This window comes from Cystoisospora suis (assembly GCF_002600585.1).
Source record: "Cystoisospora suis strain Wien I chromosome Unknown contig_8036, whole genome shotgun sequence".
NCBI classification, from domain to species: domain Eukaryota; phylum Apicomplexa; class Conoidasida; order Eucoccidiorida; family Sarcocystidae; genus Cystoisospora; species Cystoisospora suis.
The window spans coordinates 885-3,371 of record NW_027160819.1 but is presented as its reverse complement, the minus strand read 5'-3'; the positions used below and the strand labels follow the sequence as shown (position 1 = coordinate 3,371).

The 2,487-nt window shown below is 41.2% G+C and overlaps 1 protein-coding gene across 1 annotated transcript in view; it reads right to left on the bottom strand.

The window, feature by feature from the left end:
* CSUI_010699 (c2 domain-containing) overlaps nt 1-2,487 on the bottom strand; it is a gene marked incomplete at its 3' end in the record, with an annotated part of 3,846 nt that overhangs the window by 528 nt on the left and 831 nt on the right. Inside the window, exons 2-3 of the mRNA XM_068070801.1 lie at nt 2,033-2,150; nt 931-1,192 (exon numbers count right to left, since the gene is read on the bottom strand). Of these exons, the coding sequence (XP_067917223.1) occupies nt 931-1,192; nt 2,033-2,150 (380 nt within the window). The remainder of the gene's footprint in view (nt 1-930; nt 1,193-2,032; nt 2,151-2,487) is intronic.

Here is a 2,487-nt window from a genome sequence, read left to right as displayed (position 1 = left end):
TAGATTGAAGATAGATAGAGAGAGAGGTGAGAGGCCTTGTGAACGTTGAAGATCGAACTAGAGAGAAGAGAGGAGGGAAAGCGCGGAGGGATGTGTCCTTAATCGATATAGACTAGAGATGAATAATGTAAGAAACCCAAAGAAGTAAAGTGAAATTCCCCATTTTCGTCTTCTTTTCTTTTCTATTCTTGCGCTGTAGAGAGAGACAGTGACGCTTCTTTCGCTTCCATGGAGAGGGACCGACTGAGAGGCGTACAGACGGATGACCCCCCCAGGTCATTCTACCCACAGGGGATACAAAGACACTCTTACTTTCTTTCTTTCTTTCTCTTTCTTCTTTTCTCTTTTGCTGTGTGTCTTTCACGTCCTAGATCCCTCGCTTTCCCGAGTTGGCACGAAGTGTCTCTACCACGGCCGAAGCACATGTCCTCCACGATTCGTCTATCTATCTTCATCTATCTATCCTTAATGTATCTATCTAGCTTCTTCTATCTTTAATCTATCTCTATATAGATGTCTGCCTGTAGATGTGTATATGTATAGAGGTAGTGTAGGGTGACATATGTGTCTATACGGGCTAACGTCTGTCGCTCGTGTAGGTATGTCTTCTTCTATCCTCCCCTCAGTATCCCCGACCAGCCTCCGTCGCGTCTCTTATCTTCAAACGACGTCTACAGAAGCGAAAAGACATTTTCCAGCCAACGGCAGCATACAGATATATACACGCATGCATACACATACTATACTAGCAGACCTTCAGATATCCATCACTCTTTCTCTCTCCCCCTGTATATACATATTCATATATATACATATGTGTATATACATATGTATATATCCATCTATCTATGTAGGCGGGTGCGGGTAGTTGGGCTGACGAGTAGGTGTAGATATATCGAAGAAAGAGAAAGAAGAAGAAGAAGAGCTTACTTGAGAGTCTGACGTTTATGCAATTCTTTTTTGACTCTTCTTTGTTGTATAGCATACTTGGCTCTTTCAGCTACGTGCCTTCTCTTAGGGAGAGACTTCTCCGCAATGAGGGCGCCCACCTTTCTCCGGTCGCTCACTTTCCTCTGTATGGACGTCGCAGAGGAAATTCTGACGAGACGCCATTTGACAAAGGAGAGCTCGAAGTCATACAACTCCTGAAAATATAAATGGAAACTTATACGACACCTCCTTGACCGACGACCTACCAAAAAGATACACAGACAGGAGAGAGACAGAGAGAGAGATCATAGATTAAAGGGAGAAGTAAGATAGAAAGAGATTGAAGAGGGACAGATTGGAGAGAGACAGACAGATGGATTCGAAGGAGATAGATAGCAAAAAGCAGAGATAAAGAAGTATAAACCCAAGCAGGAAGAGATAGACTGGGGGTCAGGACAGACAGAGGTGGTGTACATACACCTGAGAGATAGATAGCTCTATAGAGATATGTCTAGATATCTCTGATCCTCTTCAGTGTATGTGGGACACTTCGACTGGATAGAGAGCGATCCAATTCTGACATGAAGAGAGCGAGGAAAGCATAAGAGATAGATCGAGAGGAAAAAAGCCTAAGCAGACTGTCCTGAAAGAGAGGCAAGAAAGGTATCATACAGCAATCTCCACCCTCCTTGTATTCCTTCTCTCTGAAAGGCATATACATATACAGCGTATACATATATACATATACGTATGAGTCTTGTACAGAACTCCGAGTTGCCAGAGAGAAAAAAGGCACAAGACGAAAGAGCAAGAAGAAGAAGAAGAAGAAAATGTATAAACCACACAGGCAGTCAAGTGTCTACATGTATGCACGTGTGCCTATACGAAGATATATAGATACATATATATATCTACATATGTATGATTAGATACATGGATAGATAAGTGCTTCTCCATCCATGCGAAGTCGACATGTTCGCGAGAAGTCTAGAGAAAAACACAAAGAGGAGGAGAAGAAGAAAGTTGCTATGTGTGCATTCCATGATGCATGCATATATCTATACACATAGATATATAGATATATATATATCGTTGTGAATACCTTTGATAAATTTGTAGAGGTCTCTTTCGACGTGGGTTTCTCCCGTGGCGAGGGTTAGAAGGGCCTCTTCGAAAACGGCCTCTAAATGATTAAGAGTCCAATTACGATACTCCCAAACCTACACACATACACATACACAGAAATACACGCATATACATATATATATACATGAATATATATATATATATGTGCATCACATGCATATACATACATATTACATACGTGCAGCACAGACGGATGTGTAGGTACCTGCATAAAGTTCACACACATACCACATACACAGAACTATCGGTCATGGCACACATACACATGAATATATATCTATATATGTGTATATATGTATATATATCTGAGTGTATATACACACTAGGTGTGTAGATAAAACTGGCACATTGGGTGTGCTGTACACGATACATCAGTAGAGTCTCCCACCATAAAGATAGATAGATTAAAGA